This window comes from Prionailurus bengalensis, chromosome C2 (genome assembly GCF_016509475.1).
Source record: "Prionailurus bengalensis isolate Pbe53 chromosome C2, Fcat_Pben_1.1_paternal_pri, whole genome shotgun sequence".
Lineage (NCBI taxonomy): Eukaryota > Metazoa > Chordata > Mammalia > Carnivora > Felidae > Prionailurus > Prionailurus bengalensis.
Genome location: NC_057350.1, coordinates 148,521,385 through 148,541,950, shown reverse-complemented (window position 1 = coordinate 148,541,950; position 20,566 = coordinate 148,521,385). Strand labels below are relative to the sequence as shown.

At 46.9% G+C, this 20,566-nt stretch overlaps 1 protein-coding gene across 1 annotated transcript in view; it reads left to right on the top strand.

Annotated features, from left to right (window-relative positions):
* OSBPL10 (oxysterol binding protein like 10) overlaps window positions 1–20,566 on the top strand; it is a 314,732-nt gene that overhangs the window by 242,775 nt on the left and 51,391 nt on the right. The window contains exon 6 of the mRNA XM_043595604.1: window positions 3,822–3,976. Coding sequence (XP_043451539.1) covers window positions 3,822–3,976 — 155 coding nt within the window. The remainder of the gene's footprint in view (window positions 1–3,821; window positions 3,977–20,566) is intronic.

Here is a 20,566-nt window from a genome sequence, read left to right as displayed (position 1 = left end):
TGTGCTGAGTCCATGGAGTATACAAAAAACTACATTCCCCAGCATGCATTGCTACCTTTGTTCGTCCAGTCCCGGCCTTTGTCTATCCCAGGATGCAGTGTGTCACTGCCTGTGAGACTCTGCTTCCCTCCCCATTATCTCCTGGGTCATCACCTCTGAATGATGGTGATAGGGAGGTGAGGGAGGGACAGAGTTGAGGTGTGGGAAAATGAAGGGAGCATTGTCTTGATTGCCTTTTTAAGATTTCCTAATTACTCTAGATGAAATTTACTACTTGTATAATTTTTTAAATTTATTTTTTATTTTTTTATTTTTAAAATTTTAATCTTTATTTTTTTTTTAAATTTTTTTTTTCAATGTTTATTTATTTTTGGGACAGAGAGAGACAGAGCATGAATGGGGGAGGGGCAGAGAGAGAGGGAGACACAGAATCGGAAACAGGCTCCAGGCTCTGAGCCATCAGCCCAGAGCCCGACGCGGGGCTCGAACTCATGGACCACGAGATCGTGACCTGGCTGAAGTCGGACGCTTAACCGACTGCGCCACCCAGGCGCCCCTAATCTTTATTTTTGAGAGAGAGAGAGAGAGAGACAGAGTGTGAGTGGGGGAGGGGTAGAGAGAGAGGGAGACACAGAATCCGAAGCAGGCTCCAGGCTCCAAGCTGTCAGCACACAGCTCGATGCAGGGTTTGAACTCACAAACTATAAGATCATGACCTGAGCCGAAGTTGGATGCTCAACCGACTGAGCCACCCAGGAGCCCCTAATTTTTTTTTTAAAGCACTCCTGTGTTTATGAGCTACTTGCCCAGTATTTAAGATCTGAATCCAGCTCTCAGTCCCTGAGAAGTAGTTGGTTGGCAAGACGGGTGTAAGAAGTCTCTTTCCTCCTTTCTCATGGCAGATTCTAGTGTCTTGAACTTTGGGTTGGTTTTCTTAGCCCAGCCCCATCTATCCCCATCCATCTTATTATTTATGGGGACTCCTCCCAAGTCTGGAGTTTTTGGGTTTTTTTTTTTTTGAGTTTATTTATTTTGAGAGAGAGAGAGAGACAGTGAGAGAGAAGGCAAGAGAGGGGTAGGGACAGAGAGAGAGAAGGAGACAGAAATCCAAGCAGTTTCCATACTGTCCGTGCAGAGCCTGACGTGGGGCTTGAACTCACAAACCATGAGATCATGACCTGAGCTGAGATCAAGAGTTGGATGCTTGACTGAGCCACCCAAGTGCCCCTAAAAATTTATTTTCTAAGTAATCTCTACACCCACCATGGGACTCATACTGAAAAACCCAAGATCAAGAGTCACATGCTCCACTGACTGAGCCAGCCAGGCGCGCCTCACCTTTTTTCAAATGGCCTCAAGAACTGATATGCAGATGCCATTTTGCCATTAAAAAATGTGGAAAACACACACACTAAAAAATTTACCAAGTTTAACTGTTTTTAAGTATCTAGCTCAGCACAGTGTTGAATACTTTCACATTGTTGTGTAACCAACTCTCCATCTTGTGAAACAAACTCCATACCCATTAAACACTAACTCCCCTTCCTCTTGCGACCACTGTCCATTCTACTTTCCGTCTCTCTTTTTGCCATTTCTTGTTTGTTTTTTTTTTTTTTTTAACTTTTAGGAGGTTGTGAAACTCACGTTCCTTTTGAAATTTACTGTCTCTGAATATTCATTCATTTGGCACGTATTTATTGACCGCATATTGTGTGTCAGACCATATTCTAGGTTTTGGGGACACAGCCACGAGCAGGGGCAATATTGTCTCTCCTTTCAGGTGCTGACATTTTAGGAAGGAGAGAAACACAGTAGACAAACGAATGAGCAGGGTGAGCTTAGAGAGTTTAGATACGTGCTGTGAGGACAGTAAACTGACTGACGGGACTGGGGGTGCTTTGGGGATGGTGCTTTGGCTGGGGCGGTCCCAGGGGGCTTCTCCGAGCAAGTGATGTTTGAGTCAAGCCCTGGATTTACGCAGGAGAGCTCTCCCCCAGGTAGAACTGGAGGGGGGGCGGGGTGTGTTCTGAATGGGAGGAGCGCCAGGCGCCAAGGCTCTTGACAGTAATGAACTTGGCTCGCTTGAGGAATGGAAAAACTACCGGCCTGACTTGAGCCCAGTAAGCAACGAGGAGAACATGAAATGAGACTGGGCAGTCTTGCAAGCCAAACAGCTAGATTATGTTCCAGTTGCCGCGAGGAGCCACTTGAGGCTTTTAAGCCACAGGTATGTATGTGATCGAACACCTGACAGTTAGAAAAAAAAAAAAAATTCTGCACAAAACTATGCTTGTGTAGGATAATCCCGTACACAGCGACAGGCACGCTGCACATATCCAGCTCTTTGATCTGCCTCTGTTACTTTGTTTCCATCAGCCAGAGTCTCCCCAGTGTTAAAAGCCTGGGATACTTGCAGGTTTTTCTTTGACTGACTGTAATGAAAAGGTCGATGGATATGATTACCTTACAGGTGGAACTCCTGAGACCCTGAGAGGTCGAGTTCTAGTGCACATAAGGCAGGATCCGCTTCAGCCCACCTTTTCTTCATCCCTTATACCTGCTCTTAGACCAAGAACATAGCCTCCAGAGGGAGGGTCAGCTGAGTTCGAGATCTTTTCTTATTCGAATGGTGGAATTGCTATTCCCAAGAGGAAAAGGAATTCCCTGCCATCACTCCTGTCCCCATTAGTAAGCATATATAGATAGTCTGTAATAATACCTGACTCGGAAAAAAACAGTATGAGAGCTAAAAAAAAAAAAAAAAAAAAAAAAAAAAAAGTCTTTGTTTTTCCCCCAAGAATTGAGGGAAGATTAGAAAAATGCTTTTGTTTTATGAGAATGGTGTTTGTAAAACCTTTCTTGCTAGAGTGGAATGAACATGTGTCCTTAGGGGCTTCCTGACATTGGCAGAGGCGGGGGCACGTGATGCAGGCACCTTTTCAGAGCCGTGGTCATGATGTCAGTTGGCATTTGTTTTTTAATGTTTGCTTATTTTGAGAGAGAGAGCTCACTCAAGAGAGAGCATGAGTCGGGGAGGGGCAGGGAGTGGGAGGAGAGAGAATCCCAGGCAGGCTCCACACTGTCAGGGTAGAGCCCAGTGAGGGGCTCGAACTCCGCGACTGTGAGATCGCGACCTGAACCAAAACCGGGAATTGGACGCTTAACCAAGTGAGCCACCCAGGTGCCCCATCAGTTGGCATTTACGCCACAATGTGAGCAGCCCGTTTCTGATCAAATTGGGCTTGTTTTTCACTATAAATATATATTTTTAATTTTTTAAATGAAAAAAAAAATTTTTTTTTTAATTTTTGTTTTGACACAGAGAACATGAGCAGGGGAGAGACAGAAAGAGAGGCAGACGCAGAATCCGAAGCAGGGTCCGGGCTCTGAGCTGTCGGCACAGAGTCCGAGGCGGGGCTCGAACTCACAGACCGTGAGATCGTGACCTGAGCGGAAGTCAGACACTTAGCTGACTGAGCCACCCAGGCACCCCTTTTTATAAATATTTTTTGAAGATTAAAAAAATTAAGAAAAATCTGGCTTTGGTGAATGCGCTCCCCCCCCCCCCCCCCGAAAGACGGGGAAAGAGCCAGCCTGTGGTGACTCTGGTATTGCCATTGTACAGATTCCAGTTTATAAATAGATCCAGATCTGCACGGCCCTTGGTACCTCATCCAAAACAGGCCCACTGACATTTGCCACAGGCCACTTCCTGGGCCCCTTTCGGGTCAGCCTCCTTATACAGTGGGGCACGGGTCTCTGTTGAGCCGTAAATGCTTGCCTTGGAACATCCTAGGCATCATCCCGGGTCTTTCTTTCAGAGAACATCCTGGGATGGCACGGGCCCGAGTCACATTCCGCGGAGCAGCTGAGAAACGGGACGCTTGGCTCTTTGCCCGCGGCCAGTGCCAACGTAACCTGGGCGATTTTACCAAACTCCGCCGAAGACGAGCAGAGCCCGCAGCCAGAGCCAGAGGTAAGCGAGCCGTGCGTTCTCTCTCGGCACCTGCGTGGCTTGTGTTCTCGCTTGTCCCGAAACGTAGCAATCATATTTGTAACTTGCTCGTCTCTTTGTTTCAAGAGGAGCCAAATCATAAAACGGAAGCGTTGCCTGGAGAGGGAAAAGCGGGTCGGCGTGCGCCTGGCACGTCTGTTCTCGTGTCTGGCAGCTGCAGTGGGTGTGATGCGATCCGACCCACGAGGAATCTCCTGTTTGCATTGAAATGGGAGTCGTTTTAACTCCCAAGTGGGAGAAACTCAGACACGCCCATTCAAACGATGCCCGTTGATGCGATGGGAGCAGTTACAATGTATTATGTCGCTCCCCTGAGTAATGGCTTCTTCATGTGGTCCGTGCTAACCTAAGCGCCTGCCTCACACGCTCGAGCCCTGCATGCTCCAGAACCAGGCCGGGGTCCCCCCGGGGCGGTGGCTGGCACTCCCGGGCATTGCGCTGCAGCCGGGTCCCCGCTGCAGGGGGACAGCTGTCCTGCCTGGTCCGGGAGGGGCAGTCCCTGCAGATCCTCGCGACCGGCCGGGCTCTGGCAGGCTTCGTGGACTGTCACCTGCCCGCAGGACTCTCCCGACTGACCGTACCCCTGAGCGGCGGCCGGAAGGAAGCCAGATGCAGCATTTTCTTTTGTTAATTTTACTTTGCGTCGCGAGGCAACTTTGTTGTTTGTGGCTTTGGATGCGCCCGTCCTATTGACGTGACCCTGTGACCTAGGCGGAGCCGTACTTGAACCGGGTGTGAGGGGTTGTTCTTCCTTCCAGACAAAAACACCGTAGCCTGAAAACTGTAGGGCATTCATAAAATCTGCTTTGGGAGGTTGAAAGCCCCAAGGCAGCTTCTTGGATCAAACGGTCTTGGTTGTTGACGGAGCATGTTTTTCCGGGGCACCTGGGTGGCTCAGTCGATTAGTGTCCGACTTCGGCTCAGGTCATGATCTCACAGTTGGTGAGTTCGAGCCCCGCGTCGGGCTCTGTGCTGTCGGCTCGGAGCCTGGCGCCTGCTTCAGATTCTGTGTCTCCTCTTTTTCTGCCCCTCCTCCACTCACTCACGCTTGCGTGCGCGCGCGCTCTCTCTCTCTCTCTCTCTCTCTCTCAAAAATAAACATTAAAGAAAAAAATACCGTTTAGAAATGTTGTCCAAGCTTCACATGATTATATTCTCTGACAGGGACTTGGTAGCTTAGCTCTCCCAGAGGCAGGATCAGCCTGCCCACAGATATTTCATTAGCATCTATCAGGTGCCTTCGCAGGGCGTGAAATGAACAGGGGGCGTGAGATTCTTGAAAGCACTTGCCTCTACCTGTGCAATGAGAGTCCGGTTGATCAACTTGCAGCTGATGTGAAGGTGACTCAGAAGGTAAGTTGGTGGCAGCTGAGTAAATGGTAGGAGCCCTGCTGCCCTATTGTTCTTCTGAGAGCCTTGGGTGGGGTCGCATGGGAGGGTTGAAAACTGCAGTATGCTTCATTTCCTCCTCAACAAACCTTTGCGGGGTGGGGGGGGGGGGGTCGCATCCTAATAAATATATTTATATTTGAGGTCTTGCTCTAGGGAAAAATGAAAAGAGTAGGCGAGTAAGTTATTAGATATTTAGTAATAATTCTTTAGGTTCTCACTCCCAGCAGCATTCTTGGGCAAAACCTAACCGAAGCCATCACCTATAAGCGTACTTACCGGGGCTGGTGACCTTGCCCGTCCTGTGTCTTCTGCTCTTCCCTGACAGTGCTCCCTCCAACCCCGATTCTTGAGAGGCCAGCCAGGTCTGTCCTTTTTACCTCAAATGGTTGTGCGCTTTGCTGTACCGATCACTAGCCTCGGCAGAAGAGTGTATGGCTGTCCGCGAGAAATAACCAGCTTCCCAGTTCAACTTGTTAAAAATACTTTGAGGGAGAAGAAGTAGGGAGAACTTTTTCCCCCTTAAGTTAGGAAACATCTTTAATTTCTGGTTGTCGTATTACGTTTACTCCAGTCCGAGCAGCCTAAGGTGTGTTGGGTATGTCCCTACAGCAGCGAGGACTTATTGGGGGGGGGGGGGGGTGATGGCAGCATGATGGTGTTTTGATGGTTTTCTGAGACGGCATCGGTTAGAGACTCCTCATTTTTTCCCCCCGAGCGACAGCTCTGGTAGATGAGTCTCACAGCCCCAAAACGGTCCTTTTCTATTTTTATTTTGTCCTCTGTCACTTTTTTTTTTTTGTCTTAAGAGTTGAAGAAGCTAGCAATATCCACCCAATAGTTTTCCTGTCAGAAAAAAGGAAAATGTTTCTGTTGCCTCCCTTTTGTACAATTGGGAGAACTGACCCAAGAAGAAATGAAGTGAAATTCCTTATGAGACGCTTCCCTGACCCTTTGATACAGAGAGTAGGGTTACTATGTGAGTCACCGCCGGGGAACTCAGGATTGTATTAACTCAGTCCAGTTCTCACTGGGCACAGACTGGCTGTCCTACCATTCAGTTCAACTCTTGACATTATCCACCTGGGCGGAGTGTCAGATCCCACAGGTTAAGGGCTCAGCCCCCCCAGGACTCTCCCAGCCCCCCTCCCCCCACCGCTCCAGCCGATGACAAGTCCAGGCCACCCGTGCTTCTGCCCAACCGGCTATAGGTCAGAAGTTCCCACAAACCCCAGCGTGAGTTTGGATCATTTGCTAGCACAGCTCACAGAACTCAGAGAACTGTTTACCAGTTTATTATATACAAGGTTGTAATTCGGGACCAGATGGAAGAGGTGTATGGGGAAGGCTCGTGAGTTTCCATGCCCTCCCTAGCCGCCTCCGTGTGCTCACCAACCCGGAAGCTTCTGAACCCTATTCTTTTGGCGTTTTATGGAAGCTTTATTACGTAGGGATTGATTAAATCGTTCGTGATTGAACTCAACCTCCGGCCCCTCTCCCTTCCCTGGATGTCAGGGGGTGGGACTGAAAGTTCTGCCCCTCTAATCAGTTTTAGTTCCCCCAGGAAACTGTGTCCTTCCTTAGGTTACCTAGGGGCTTCTAAATGTCATTCATTAACATAACAAAAGACACCTTTCTGTCTCGCCCCACTCTCCTCACCCCTTCATCCCTTGGAATTATCAGAGTTTTAAGAGCTCTGTGCCCAGAATGGGGACAGACACTCTTTCTTATTATGAAAGTGTTCTGCTCCCCTCCCCTATTTTGGCTTTCCTGTAAAACAACTTATAGATACCTGGAAAATTAATGCATTTTCAAGCTTAGTCTGTTCAATTCCCAGCAGAATAAAACTGAAAGACCAGTGTGTATTTAATATATGAGTTAGAGTAGAACTGTGGTTCTCCTCTACTAAAATTTTATTCTGCTGGGGCTAGAACTAACTGCATGTGAAAATGAAATATCCGTCCATAATGAAATGAGTTAGGATCTTGGTTTTACCCATTAGCAGACGATTTTTCAACTCCCTTCGCACCGTTTGAAATCGAAACTTAGAAAAAGGTTTTTGTTGTGCTGTCTTGGGAAAGAATACCTTGTAGTAGGGTAAGGGAGAACAGTGATGGGGAGATACCAGGATTGACCTTCTCGGCCCTCCTGATGGGAAACTTAACAACGGCATGTCCCGCAATTTTGTACGGCTAGGTGTCCGAATGCATGATCGGCTTCATAAATGAACTTGTGTGAGACTTGGAAGCCTGAGAGGAAACCAAGTTCCTTGTGCTGGTGCTGCTGGTGGGCAAGTCATGGGGGGGTGTGTGTCCCAAGGCAGTTGCGGGGGCCAGACGCATTGTCCGAGGGCCTCAGGCCCACCTGCTTGGGCTGGAGAGGCTGTTGGGGTGGCAGCCGCGGCCGCTTCCCACCATCGGGACCTTGGCTACCTACCGCCTACCATGGTGTGTCCTTGAAATAAAAGTTGAAGGGGTCTTTGCTCTTCCACTCCTCTCAGAGATTCTGTAAGCACCTAATTCCCATATCTAATCCCTTTCTGATTGAAATACCTGGTGTGGTTTCTGTTTCCTGCTGCGGATCAAGACCAGTCAGTTGCATTTGGGGATCAGAAAGCAGAGGGTGACATGGAGACAGTTGTGTGTGTGACCCTATGGACCTACCTTTCTGGAGGGCCAGAACCTTCATTTTTTTTTCCTTTTAATTTTTTTTTTAACGTTTATTTATTTTTGAGACAGAGAGAGACAGAGCATGAACGGGGGAGGGGCAGAGAGAGAGGGAGACACAGAATCGGAAGCAGGCTCCAGGCTCCGGGCCATCAGCCCAGAGCCCAACACGGGGCTCGAACTCACGGACCGCGAGATCGTGACCTGAGCTGAAGTCGGACGCTTAACTGACTGAGCCACCCAGGCGCCCCAGAACCTTCATTTTTTTAAAAGTTAGTTTTATCGAGGCGTAATTCATAAATAGTAAAACCCACCCCTTTTTGAAATAGTTTTGAGAGAGAGAGAGAGAGAGCGTGCGAGCAGCGGAGGGGCAGAGAGAGAGGGAGACAGAGGATCAGAAGTGGGTTCTGTGCCGACAGCAGACAGCTGGACACAGGGCTTGAACCTATGAACCGTGAGATCATGACCCGAGCCAAAGTCGGACGCTTAATGACTGAGCCACCCTGGGGCCCCATAGCCGCCCTTCTAAAATGCAGTTTTGTCACTTTTAAAGAATTAAAACACAGAGTAGCTCTGTCACTTGACAAAATTCCCTTGTGTTTCTTCATAGTTAGCCCCTCCCCCTAGCCCTGGACAGTCCTCGTCTGTTTTCTGTCCAGGTAGCTTTGCCTTTTCCGGAAATCCACAGAAATGAAATCATACGGTGTGTGTCCCCTTTTGAGTCTGGCTTCTTTTGTTTCGCGTAATGCATTTGAGAGCCGTGCACGTTGGCGTGTTAATCAGGGCTTCCCGCCTTCTTCCTGCTGACTTGTGTCCATTGGATTCAGAGTTGGTTTTCCCACTCACCAATCGAAGAACATTTGGTAAACTTAACTTAAATCCCCCACGGATAAACTAGAAACAGGGAAGCATGTGTTAATCATTTAAGGCAGATATTTGGTGTCTGGACACCTACCCTTGGCCAGGAGGGAGGAGGTGGAGAATCGGTACTACTAATCTCTTTCTCGGAGACCCTGGGCAGAGGTATTTAAGCTAGTGCCTCAAGAGCCCGCTGTCAGTTGCTGTGCACCCCTGCGTTGACTGTTCCTTTACAGACATTGCCTGGTTAATTGTCTGAACTTCAGGGCAACAAAGCTGTCAAGAGACCGCACACCCTACATCCCCCCAAATCTAGCAGGTTCAACAAGACTTCTTTTTCTTTCTTTCTCACATTTATTTATTTATTTATTTATTTATTTATTTATTTATTTAAATTTTTTTTTCAATGTTTTTTATTTATTTTTGGGACAGAGAGAGACAGAGCATGAATGAGGGAGGGGCAGAGAGAGAGGGAGACACAGAATCGGAAGCAGGCTCCAGGCTCTGAGCCATCAGCCCAGAGCCCGACGCGGGGCTCGAACTCACGGACCGCGAGATCGTGACCTGGCTGAAGTCGGACGCTTAACCGACTGCGCCACCCAGGCGCCCCACATTTATTTATTTTTGAGAGAGAGAGAGAGAGAGAGAGAGAGACAGAGCGTGAGTGGGGGAGGGGGAGAGAGAGAGAGAGGGAGACACAGAATCCAAAGCAGGCTCCAGGCTCCGAGGCTTCAGCCCAGAGCCCGACGTGGGGCTCGAACCGGTGAACTGCAGGAACTACAAGATCGTGACTTGAGCCAAAGTCGGATGCTTAACTGATTGAGCCACCAGGTGCCCCCCGCCTTTTTTTTTTTTTTAACAGAAAGACTTCTTCTAATGTCCCTAAGTACTGAGCATTTAGCCAAATGGGCTTTGGTTAGAAAATTGCAAAATTGAATTTTTAAGTAAGCACATCATAATCTCTCCCCCACTTCCCCAAGGGAGGGGAGGAAATTGTTTTACAAATGAAGGAAGGAGACAGATATAAAAGATTTAGCTGAATTTTGCCTCAAGAAGAATTTCCATGCCCTTGGTGGATTCGTCATTTTAGCACTGAACTTTTGAACCACCTAACAACACAGAATGCTGTGAATTTGAAATCGTCTGACATTCAAGTTGAAGCCTGGCCAGTATAATCCCCTCAACCCAGTTTTATCATCTCCTGATTCTTCACCTCCATGATACATAAATGTATAGGTATTTATGACTAAGGGTATATAACAGGCACAGGATGGTGATGGATTTTGGAAGAGAAGGTAATAGATTGTTTTGATCCTTTGGATAATCAACACAAATGTTCAGTCTTACGTGTTTGTTCAAAATATGTGACACCCATTTATTTGATTCCAACCATTTAATGAAGGAGTGAGACATTTATCACTGACTTCTGGCAATTGAAAATCGCTTTATTGAATTCTGAATTTGATTTCAAATGGTCGCTACACGGGAAATATTGTTGATCACATTTGTTAGAATTTGTTACAAGGGAGTTCATGGGGAAAACGAGCCCCTCCCCTCCCCACCCCACTCCCCATCCTGTCACCAGTTGGATCGCATCTCCTTCCCAGATCCTGTAGAACACCTCTTTTTTCTAAATCTTTTCTTTGAATCACTAAATCTTAGAGTAGTCATTAGGGGTCAGATGGCTGCTCTCCAAAATGGAGTGACTGACTAACTGGCCAAAAGTCCACAAAACTGGCCCATGGGAGACAAGATTGGTATCTGGACTTCCTCTCTCCCAAGCCAATACCTTTCCTCCACACCAGACCATCTCCTGTATCTGGTAGGATTCTTTTCAGTTACAATAGCAGAGACTCGAACAACTAGTGGCTCAAGCAATCAATAAAATCTCCTCACAGAATAAGAATTCTGCCAATCAATACTTCCAGGTTTGATGGCCTCAAAGGCACAGGCTTCTGAAAAAAACAGTATGGAGGTTCCTGAAAAAATTAAAACGAGAACTACTGTACGATTCAGTCATCTCACTTTTGTGTATTTATCTAAGAGAATCTCTCAAAGAGATGATTATTGTAATTCAGAATAGCCAACAGGCAGAAGCGACCCTAAATGATCATCCGTGGATGAATGAGTACAGAAAACGTGGTTACACAATGGATTTGCATTCAGGCTTTAAAAAGAGTGAAATCTTGTCATTGGCTGCGACATGGGTGAACCTTGAGCGCATGATGCTGAGTGAAGTAAACTGGTCATGATTGCATTTACATGAGGTATCTAAGTATTCAAAGTCAAACAGAAAGTAGACTGTTGGTTGCCAGGGCCAGGGAGGTGGTAGAGAGGGAGAATTGAGGCGATGCTGTTCAAAGAGTTTAAAGCTTCAGTCATGCAAGGTGGAAATGCTCTAGAGATCTGTGCAACAATGTGCATGTAGCTAATACCATACACCTAAAAATTTATCAAGTGGGTACATTTCAGGTGTTTTTATCATGTAAAAACTGATTATTTCTGTTTAAAAGGGTGTGTGTGTGTGCGTGTGTGTATGGATGGATTTCTTCTCTTCTTACTATTGGCTTTTTATCCTTAGGCGTGTCACTTCCTGATTGCTGCATGACAACTACAGTCCCCAGCATTACATCCTCACAACAGTATCCTTTAGAATGTAGGAAGAGATGGGGGGGGGGCTCTTCTAAAGACTCTTACTCTTTTCCAAGACTCTTGATGTGGGAAGGGCAGCCCCCCGCCGCTGGTCCCCATACACTCTTTCCGTCATATGGTAGCCAGAACTGGATCACGTGCCCACGCCAAGACCTAGAACACATTGTTGGTAACTGGATTTCTAGAACTACTTCAGAGCCATCATGAGTCTGCCTCTGTGGCTGTGGAAGAGTGTGCCTTCCCTGGGTCAAAGGATCTCGAGTCCTAGAGATCTCAAAATTGGATCCGTTAAGCAAGGTTGGAAGAGGAATCTGCCTTTGGGCAGTAACCGATGGCGTCTGCTGGATCCCTACATGTGCCCCGAGCAGCTTTTCTTCATGCAGAAATCATCTTCAGCTTCCCTAGGACTTTTCTAACCCGGCCATGTCATCTTGGAGACCAGATTCTTTGAAGGTAGACCCCACCTCTGGTGCCTCTTTGAAGATTCCAAAACAGTTAGGAAAGTACTGTGCACATAGTAGACCTTTTATAAATATTTGCCGAAGGAATGTGAATGATAAGGTCCATTTGTACCGTTCATAACTAAAGGGCATTCTTCTCCCTTGTTCTCAGTTCCAGGCCTCGCTCTTCCTGGTGGTTCTGGAAGCCCCGGGAGAAGTAAGTTTAACTTATTGAGTGGCATATGAGTTACGTAGGCTGCCGTGACAAACGATTCATTATTGGCCCGTGTCCTGGACCTTTCCAGGCAGAAGGCTCTCCTCGTCGGTCCGTTTCTAGCCATTGGCGTTGACCACCTATGCAAAAGGTACTAGATGGTGGTAGTTATATGTGGGACCCTTGTTATAGCCACCGAAGACAGTTTTAGATCCTGACAGGAGGAGTGCACAGTGGCTTGATCATCTGGGTGTTTTTTCTTCTGCTCTTCTGGCTACTGGTCTGAAAGGAAAGTAGTCCATCCATCGGGCAAATGTAGAAGATTGCTATCTGACCCTCAGGACATTAAAAAATCAGAAGGATTCAGGTCGTTACTTACCTTTGCAGACACACTTCTCCCAAGTTTGCTCTGTGTCTGAATATACTAAGACAGTAACTATTCGTCTACTCAGTTATTTGTTTATTCATCAAACATGGAGTTACTATGTGTTGGACATTGAACGGAGAACTCCTTAGTTCAGAAGATTTTTATAACCTAGTACTATAAACTGAATTGTGCCTACCTCCCCTTGCAAGTTCATACGTTGAAGCCCCAGCCCCCATGTGACGTATCAGGGAGATAGTGTCTTTGGGAGGCAGCTAAAGTTAGGTGAGGTCATAAGGGTGGGGCTCCAATCCAGCACCCTAATCCAATAGGACTGTAGTCTTGTAAGAAAAGGAAGAGAAGGAGACCCCTTTCTCTGCCCTGTGGAGACAGAGCGAGAAGGCGGCTTTCTGCAAACCAGGAAGAGCCCTCTCACCAGAACCCAACCATGTTGGTATCCTGATCTCAGTCGTCCAGCCTCCAGAACTCCGAGGAAAATAAATTCTCAGGCACCTGGGTGGCTCCATTGGTCAAGCGTCTGACTCTTGGTTTCGACTCAGATCATGATCTCACGGTTCGAGAGTTCAAGCCTTGCATCAGGCTCTGTGCTGACAGCACAGAACCTGCTTGGGATTCTCTCTCTCTCCCTCTCTCTGCCCCTCCCACTCTCTCTACCCCGCTTCTCTCAAAGTAACTAAATAAACTTCTGGGAAAAAAAACCTCTCTTGTCTAAACCGTCTTGTTCATGGCATTTTGTTATGGCAACCTGAGCTAAGATACTCAGCTTCTTAACAACTTGCATAATTCACAATACTTAGGATTTGTTTTATATTTTGAGATTAGAAGCAGAAGAGATGGTGTTTAGGCAAGTGATGTTTCCAGGAAGTGATGTTTCCAGGTTAGGTATGCCAAGACTATGTAGGTCCTGGGGTATGTGGCCACAAATCTGCCTGTGGCTCATAGCAGTCAAAATGACGATCTCTGAGGGGCGCCTGGGTGGCTCAGTCAGTTGAGCGTCCGGCTTCGGCTCGGGTCAGGATCTCGCAGTTTGTGAGTTCGAACCCCGCGTCAGGCTCTGGAGCCTGTTTCAGATTCTGTGTCTCCCTCTCTCTGTCCCTTCCCCGCTCGTGCTCTGTCTCACTCTGTCTCTCAAAAATGAATAAACGTTAACAAAAAAAAAGTTGACGATCTCTGAGATGCCATGAAAGACGAATACGTGTTTCTGTGATATTCGAGTATGTTGTTCCTTCCGTGGCTAAGAGTGCCTTTTTTCTTGCCAAAAAAAAAACACCTCACATTTTTTTTGCCCTTTTTTCTTCTTTTAACAAACCAACAACTATAACCATCACACACTGACCTGAGCCCCGTGTGCATTTTCCAAGGTCTCCTCGAGCTTGGTTTCCGGTGGCATTAATGAGCTCTCCTACTACAAGGCATGATGGTGTAATTTCCTCCGCAGATTCATTTCAGTGTATGCTGCTTTTTCAAGGACTTTTTCATCCTTCCATCCTACTTCTTCCTCTTCCTCTCTCGCTTTTTGTGGGTGATACTAAAGTTTTGTTTTCTTGACTGGGTGTTGCTTCTGTACGAGAGGGGTGGAATATACTGGAAGGTCTCAAATCTACCTTCTTGGGGGCTTGTAGGGTATGTCTCAGGACTTTCATTGGGTTTCAACACTGGAATCAACAGGTCTTTGGGGGTAGCCTTAGGAGTGGTCACCGTGTTACCTCCCTTCTCTCCCCTCCCCGCCCCCCCCCCCCCAGCCAGTGTGGCTTTGTGACATAAACACAAAGGGAGGTAGCCGCCTTGGATTTGACAGTTGTGAGCTGGAGCCATATGAAGAAAATCAGCACCAAGTGGTATACTCTGTTCTACCCCGCAGCAGTCCTCGAAGGATCCAGTGCTTTGAACCTGGTGAATGAATGGTTTTAAAACACTGCAGTGTTTAGTATGGATTTTCCCGCCTCTTCCTCCTCCTCTCTCTGCCTCCCTCTCATTGCTCTTGCCACGAAGGGAGGAAGTCAGATCTGAACCAGAGGTGAAGAGTTGAAGAGTTTGTAATGATGTGGTAGGATATTTTTTTAGTATTCTGGTTTTGGGGGTGTTTTTTTTCCTCTGCTTATGAACGTGGCCCCACGTTTCACAACCCCTTGCCAGCCTCCTCCCATGAAATTATACCAGGAGAAACGAGCTTTTCACCATCTGCCTGGCTTACGTTTTTATTTGCCCACAATGAATAACTCTTCTCGAGGTGATTTATATGCTGCCCTGGGATGACGTTCACTTTCCTGAGATGGAAAGTCGGCGCTCAGAGATTTATGATCTTGGGGAAAGAATGTTATGGAAGAAAAGAGTACAATCTTTTCTCACATGGACTCTGGGCTCTGCCCGCATCCATCAATGAGGTCTGTATCCCTTTTGCAATTTGAATTGAGTTTTGTGGCTGGCTCGTGGGCCTGTGCAGTGCCGGGGCATACTGGGTGCGAAATTAAGATTGTGGATTCTCAAATTTGGGGTGAGGAAGATGGGCATGAGCAACTAGGCAGGCGGAACGTCGATTGTGTGTGCACCAGTAAGAGAGCTGTGGCACCAAGTCCCCGTAGCGACTTTCAGACTCTGTGGATACAGGAACACCGCTTCTCTAATGCTTGAGTATACTTCACCAGTGGCTAGGTGGCTGCCCGTCTCGTCTCCAGTCACCTCAGGACCGTAGCTGTCCTTGGCCCCTGAAGATACTGAAGCAACAAGGGCCACAAGGTGGCTCCTGTGGGGTGACAAGTGCGGTCAGGTGTCATGTGACGCCCCGACACCACCATCTTCTTTCTCGTCTTCCAGGGCACCCCCATCCCTCCCCTTTTCTCTGTCATTCCCCCCACCCGCTCTGTACCCAGCTAAGCGGACGCTGGACTGTCCTCATGCCACATGTGGCTGTCCCCGTTGGCCACGATAATCCCAGCAGGTGACCTCGTTGTGAATCAGTAAAGGAAGCGTGGCGGAAATACGGGCACATGGAAGGAAAGGGAACTGTAACTTTTTCGGAAACGGAATTCACCATACTGGAGAACCGTGAAGCCTTAATAGGCGCTCTTCAGCGGGTCCCACGTCACTGTTCATGTTTTTTTCCGATCTCCTCAGGGTTTCTTTCCTTTCAAAAGAACTAAGAATGTATGTAACCTTGTTTCTTAGAGTTATTTTATTTTATTTTTTTTAATGTTTATTTTTTGAAGGAGAGAGAGACAGAGTGTGAGTGGGGGAGGGGCCGAGAGAGAGGGAGACACAGAATCCGAAGCAGGGTCCCAGACTCCGAGCCGTCAGCACAGAGCCCGACGCGGGGCTCAAACTCACAAACCGCGAGATCATGACCTGAGCCGTAGTCGGACGCTCAACCCACTGAGCCACTCAGACGCCCCTCTTAGAGTTGTTTCAAAATTTGTAGCGCAAAAGTATTAAATCTCCACTCGTTCTAGCGAATGAATGTAGAGTACTGAAGCCACATTACGAGTTTCAAAGAGCTTCGTGGGTCACTCCAGAATTCCAGGCCCTTACTCCACGAACGACGGTATGTTTTGGAAAATGTGTTTCAGATTCCAAATATTTCTTTTCAATGGCCTGTGTACTAAAATGCAGGGCCAGCTTGTAGTTCGGACTTAAAAAAGAAACGTATTATGCGATTCAGGGAGGAAAGGACTCCTTTGGGGATTTGTGAAGTTTTCTCACAGCAGACGGATACCAATTTCATGTTCTGGGTTGAGAAAAGAAATGGAGACAGGGAAGGGACCACTTTTATATTTACATGCCTTTTTGTGTTCTACTGGGATGCATCGTTAGAGCTAAAAACATTTAGTTAGTTCGTTAGTTTACTTGAGAGAGAGGGAGAAGAGAGAATCTCAAGTAGGCTCAGTGCAGTCAGGGCAGAGCCCGATGTGGGGCTCGAATTCATGAACCATGAGATAGACCATGACCTGAACTGGAATCGAGAGTCGGATGCTTAACCGACTGGACCAACCAGACGCCCCTGAAAACTTTATTTACAATCAGCTTTTATATAGAAATCTAGAAATTTCCATAATGGGAAAATACCCACCCATTTTAGGTGTTGCTCTGTGACATCAGTGGTCCTCACCTAGGTGAGTGGAGATTCCTGTGCCCTGCAGATGTGAGGGACAGGTGTCACAATGGTTGCTTCCCTAGCCTTAGCAGAAAGCCTTTATAAACATCGGAGTGACTGCCCCACAAAAGCAAGTTTTTTGTTTATATCCGTTTAGAACACAGATTCCTTGAAGAGGCAGTCAATAGAATATAAAGTACAAAAATCATAATAAAGGCCATGGGGGGCGCCTGGCCGGCTCAGTTGGTGGAACATGTGACTTTTGATCTCAGGGTCTTGGGTTCAAGCCCCACTTTGGGCATGGAGATTACTTAAAAAAATTTTTTTAAATAAAATAATAAAGACAGTGAGGGATCCTGTTTTAGATAATTTGGCTGTTGAGAGGAATAAAAAGTTTGGGAGAGTCCCAAGGGTGTTTTGGGGAGGTAAGGTTAATGATTACATTTCTAGGATAATAGGAGTAAAGCTAAAATTTCCTCCTTCTCTTGAGCATGTTGGCATAGAGTAGATGTCACTTTAAGCTCCTGTCTTTTTTTTTAAGTTTTTTTGTTTGTTTATATTTGAGAGACAGAGTGCAAGTGGGGGAGGGGCAGAGAGAGAGAGTGGGAGACACAGAATCAGAAGCAGGCTCCAGCCTCTGAGCTGTCAGCACAGAGCCTGACGTGGGACTTGAACTCACGAACCACGAGATCATGACCTGAGCCAAAGTCAGGTGCTAAATGGACTGAGCCACCCAGGCGCCACTAAGCTGCTGTCCTTGATGAGGGGTGGCAGGATGCCTCTCTAGGATGTGGCAGGGCAGTCTGAAACCCATCCCCTTCACCGGCTGCCATGGGGGGATGTGGGCAGTGTTAGTAGTAATGATTGGAGTCATTTCCTGCTGAAAATGTCAGAATCAGATGAGATCACATATTTTCAGTGTTCAGCCTAATGCCTAGCACATAGTAGGTGCTCAGTGGCAAATCAGCCCTTAATCCCATTGTTCTTTGGCAGTCCCTGTCCCTGGATATAAACGTCTTGAGAAACCCCCAAGAATGTGTTGCTGTGCCATCCTGGGTTCCTCAAGAGACACTCATTTCTCCTTTGTTAGTCTTTCAAAAGAGTAGCCTCGGTCTAAATGAGTGTAAATATATCTGTATGGTGAGGCTTGATTTACAAAGGACTTTCATGAACAACTTCTTCAAATACAGCTGCCTCTGATGTAACTAATTTAATAATCATCAAGCCAGTCGTGTTACTGGTCTTGTCTGGGTTCTCTTGGAATAAGTCCTAAAACCAGCCAGCCGGTTGGCCGTGTGGGCCCAGGTCACTGGGCGTCTGTGAGGTGCGGATGCCCGGGTGGGCTGATTTTCACAGCATACCCCAGGCTTGCCCACCGGAGGAAGTTTGGGGTGTCGAGAAATAAAGGAAATCTCAGTGGGTTGTTTTAGTTTCCTGTTGCTGCTGTAACAAATCGCCATAAATTTAGCAGCTTAAATGACACAAATTTGTAATCTTACAGTTCTGTAGGTTGGAAGTCTAAAATTAAGATGTTGGCAGGACTTCATTCCTTTCTGGAGGCTCTGGGCGAGAGTCCATTTCCTTAGCTTTTCCAAAGCTTCTAGAGTCTGCCCTCTTTGGCTCGTGGTCCCTATCTCTCTCTTATGGGCCAAGAACGTTGCTTCTCCTTGACTTTCCATAGTCATGTCTACCTCTGGCTTCCTCTTCTGTGTCCCTCTTCCACTTTTAAAGACCCTTCTGGTTATATTGGGCCCGCCCAGATAACCCAAGATAAATCTCCCTACTTTAAGCTCAGCCGACTAGCAACCTCAATACCCTTACTGCCATATAACCTAAAATCACCATCCTGGGGATCAGGACTTGGCTGTCTTTGGGCCATTCATCATCCTACCGCAGGAAGTAAGTTGGTAGGCACTCACCGAGTACATTAGGTATATCACGGACATCAACCGGAGCTCCCATCGCTGGCTTGAAATAGAGCAAGTCGTTCAATTGCTCCCTTGGAGGAAACCAGTCAGCTCAGCTGGCTGTGCTCTTAGGAGAAGAGTCCTTGGCTTTGCTGTTTGTACACGGCGAAACCTTTTCGGCCTTGCTTCCGGCCGGTCTGCCACTGCCCCTCACCCCTTCACCGACTCCTACTGCCTTCCAGGGGCCTCAGAATGACACCAGACGTGGAACGGTGAAGTCACCTCTGACAGTTTTTATACAGTTCTTAGCCAGGCAGCGGAAGGAGGACGACTTTAAAAAAAATGACTGTGACCCCACTTCATTGTTGCATAAAAAATACAGCCGAGGCCCTGTAGGAAGTCGGCAATAAAAGCCCCCCCATTTCAACTCCTCCTTCCGAGGCCGCCTCCTACAGGGGGCTGCTGTCTCCCTTCTGTGGAGTTTGTTTGCACAGCAAACCTACGTATATGTTCTTTTAGAAATGTTTACGACGGCGAAATGGCCCTGTAGATAACGTATACAGGTAAAGTGGCTTTTTAATTGAACAGTACATCTTCAATATGTTCTCACGTCAGTGCATAGATTGTTTGAATTCCTTTCAACAGCTACCGAGGAGTCAACTCTAGGATTGTATCACGATTCGCGGGGACCCCGAGCCTTATTTAACCAGACCTTAGGAGAGACGTTTAGGTTGTCTGGTTTTTCTTTTACAGGTAGTGTTCTGCTCATGTTTTGCACACTTACGCAACTATGTCTCATGTAGGGCAGGTGTCTAGCAGTGGAATTTAAGTGGAATTCAGTCAACAAATGTGGGAATTAAACACAACACATTGCCCCCTAAGACGGAGCCAAATTTATAATCTCACAGCAGCATGTGAGGGCTGCTGTTTTCCTGTCTTTTTGCCATTAGAAATGAATACCAAGTGCCTTTTTTCTCGCCAGTTTTTATTTTCATTTAAGTTTTATTTTTGATATTTATCTTTAAGTGAGCTGTATGCCCAGCGTGGGGCTCGAGCTCACACCCAGTGATCAAGAGTCACATGCTCCCTTGACTGAGCCGGCCAGGTGTTCCTCCAGTTTTTAATTTTGGGAAAAAAATGGTGTCTTGTTTTATTTCTGTTTTTATAATTATGGATGAAATTGAGGATGTTTCACGGATCAGCCATCGGTGTTTCTCTTGTTTTAAGCGTCTCGTTCATAGCATTTGCACATTTTTCAATTCATGTGGACTTTTTAATTAATGTTTTCCAAGCATTCCTTTTATATAAAGCCAATTCTTCATAATGTGGGGCAAGTATTTTGTCCACATCTTGGGTGCACTTCAGCGATAGGAAGAAATAGCAATTATGATTAGAGTCACCACTATAGAATCTTTTCCCATGAAGGATTCCTTCTCTTGAATCAGCTTGAGAGTCAGACTCTCATCCTTTTGTAAGTTAGCATTAGTGTCAAATGAAGCCCCAGATTGTATGTGTTGCTGTCCAGGAACACCACCGGGATGAGCCAGTACGTTGCTCTGGGTTTGTGTTGGCTGATTTATAGGGAGGTACAGCAACTATGGGAATATCCATGAGCCAAGATAGATGCTTGTCCTTCTTGAAAACGTCATCTGGCAAGAACCGTGGCGGTCCTCTCACGGAGAGCATCAGCTACACGGAGCCCTTGTTAGCCCTCCCCTCCCCTTCCCTTCTCCCTGGTCCTACCTGTTGCTCTGAAGCAAATGGCTAAATGTGTAAGGACTCATTTGACAGTGGTTCTGATTGGGACCCTCCGTTTTCACCCAGGGTCTGATGTTGCCGGTTTTTAAGGCAGTTTTATGTGGAATACTTCTCAAGTTGGAGAAGACATTTCTCAAAAAGAAATGTCAGAAGTTAATTTTTTTTTCTAAAGATCTTAGATTATGGATGACATGA